Source organism: Austrofundulus limnaeus, unplaced genomic scaffold (assembly GCF_001266775.1).
Source record: "Austrofundulus limnaeus strain Quisiro unplaced genomic scaffold, Austrofundulus_limnaeus-1.0 Scaffold42, whole genome shotgun sequence".
Lineage (NCBI taxonomy): Eukaryota > Metazoa > Chordata > Actinopteri > Cyprinodontiformes > Rivulidae > Austrofundulus > Austrofundulus limnaeus.
The window spans coordinates 12,861-14,772 of NW_013952444.1; the positions used below are offsets into that span (position 1 = coordinate 12,861).

General features: G+C 40.1%; 1 protein-coding gene across 1 annotated transcript in view; it reads right to left on the reverse strand.

Moving 5' to 3' along the window:
• Positions 1–1,912, reverse strand: part of LOC106516847 (importin-13) — a gene marked incomplete in the record, with an annotated part of 80,584 nt that overhangs the window by 10,038 nt on the left and 68,634 nt on the right. Inside the window, 1 exon segment of the mRNA XM_014007399.1 lies at positions 1,144–1,210. Coding sequence (XP_013862853.1) covers positions 1,144–1,210 — 67 coding nt within the window.

Genomic DNA, 1,912 nt, shown 5'->3' on the forward strand with positions numbered 1-1,912 from the left:
TCTCCACGCAGTGGGTGTGATAATGTGCGGACCATATGCAGTGACTTTGTTGTGTTAATAATAAAAATAAAATAAAATAAAATAAAAAGGCTGTTGTGGTCTTACCGTTCAGACTTCACTTTTATTAATTTATTTATTTATTTATTATTACAGTGCTGTTTAGCTAAGTGCTTGTGTAACCGTGAGTGGCCAGTTTGTTCGAAACCTCCCGGTTATCTGCTCAGCTTCGTCTCCTTCAACTCTCTCCAGGAAGTGTTTACAAGTTCTGCCTTTTTCAAAAAAGCAGTTTTATCACTGCTTTCWCCATGCTGTTGTATCACGCTGCACGCTTGTATTTCTAAACAAAAGCAGCTCTCCCAGGAGGAAATTTGCTGTCAGTCAATCCAAGAGTTAATCCACGGGCAGAATTCTGCTGATGTTAAAACCGTAAGYGTGCTGTACTCGCTTCTACCCACTTAGAACCACCGGGCAGRAGGTTCTGAGACAGTGTGGCTGTGGAGCGCGCTTGAAGATGCATTAGGCCGAGACCGAGCCGAGTCGAACCAAGTCCGTGGAGATTGTGTGCCGAGGCTGTCACTGGTAACAGTGAACACCAGAGGGCGCAAATTAACAGCTTTCTTTGAGRCACCAAAGTTAGAGTTGTGTTTCGGTCTGTGAACTACCGTAGATGTTCGCCCCRGTGCCATACTGGAACCAAGTTTCAGTACCCAACTCTAGGGGTCTACTACTCAACTATTTTGTTCCAGAACCCTCAGGAACTTTTAAGAAGTTTAAAATGACAGTCTTACTGCATCCAACCTCAGCAGCAATGGCACGTTGTGAGCGGATACCTCACATAAAAATTACATCAAATCCACATTTTTGCAAAGATTTAGGCTTTTAAATGCTGTGGTATTAAACCTTTGATCAGTTGATGAACAGTTTATTTCAGCTTAATGGTTGTTTGAAAYAAAATTCTGACTCAATTTTTTTTGGGTCTCACTCTCATTTCTTCCTTTTGCATTCCGAAGCTCTACTTATAATCGTGTTTAGATCTAACAGGAAGCAATGTTAATTTTTGCCATTTTTCAASTGGTCTTAAAATTTTGATTAGGAGTGTATAAGTGTGTGTGGCTAAACTGTGTAAACCTTGTGTGTACTTACCACAGTGGAATACTGCTTTCACATCAAGACTCTCAGACAAGAACAAATCGGGCTTCCGTTTGAGGGCCTATGAGGCAGATAAAGGCAATAAACTTAATGTTCCCGTCAACCCAAACCACCCAGTACTGTTTTCCCACATTCCACTGCATAAGCTCCTTCAAAATAGTACTATCAACAATACCCATTAAGCCTGATAGCCAGATCTGACAGCAACAGAAGTGCAGATCTGCCTACCAGGCTGCAGTCAGTGCTCTCTCCATCTGTTTAGGATAAAATTTATCCAAACTCGTACAGAGATCCTCCAATGCAGAACTGAGCAGGTATAACAAACAAATTGCAAAAAATCAAACTTTGAAATCATTTGAAACTTAAGTCAAAACTAAAGGCAATGGTGTCATTACTTGAACTCAGTTAACTTGAAACATTACTTTTCCTTGTTTTTGGTTGACTGGACAGAATATGCAACAGAAGTGTGTTAGTAATTAACGTGTGCAGATAAAAAGACAACTCATCTCATAGTAATGAACTCATTTAGGATGGAGGAGAGGAGAGAGGGAGAGGGAAAGGGAAAGAGATGAAGGTAAGATCTATCCAAAGATAGAAAACAAAGAATGAAGACAAAAGACAAAAATAGAAAATAAAAATAATAGAAAACCATCAGCCAATTTTTTTTTGGATGAATATTAATTCATTTGGACTTTGATTGGCTCTGGGCTGGAATGAGTTCAGAGGCAGTCTGGGCTCAGAGACTAAGCAGTCATCTTGGACC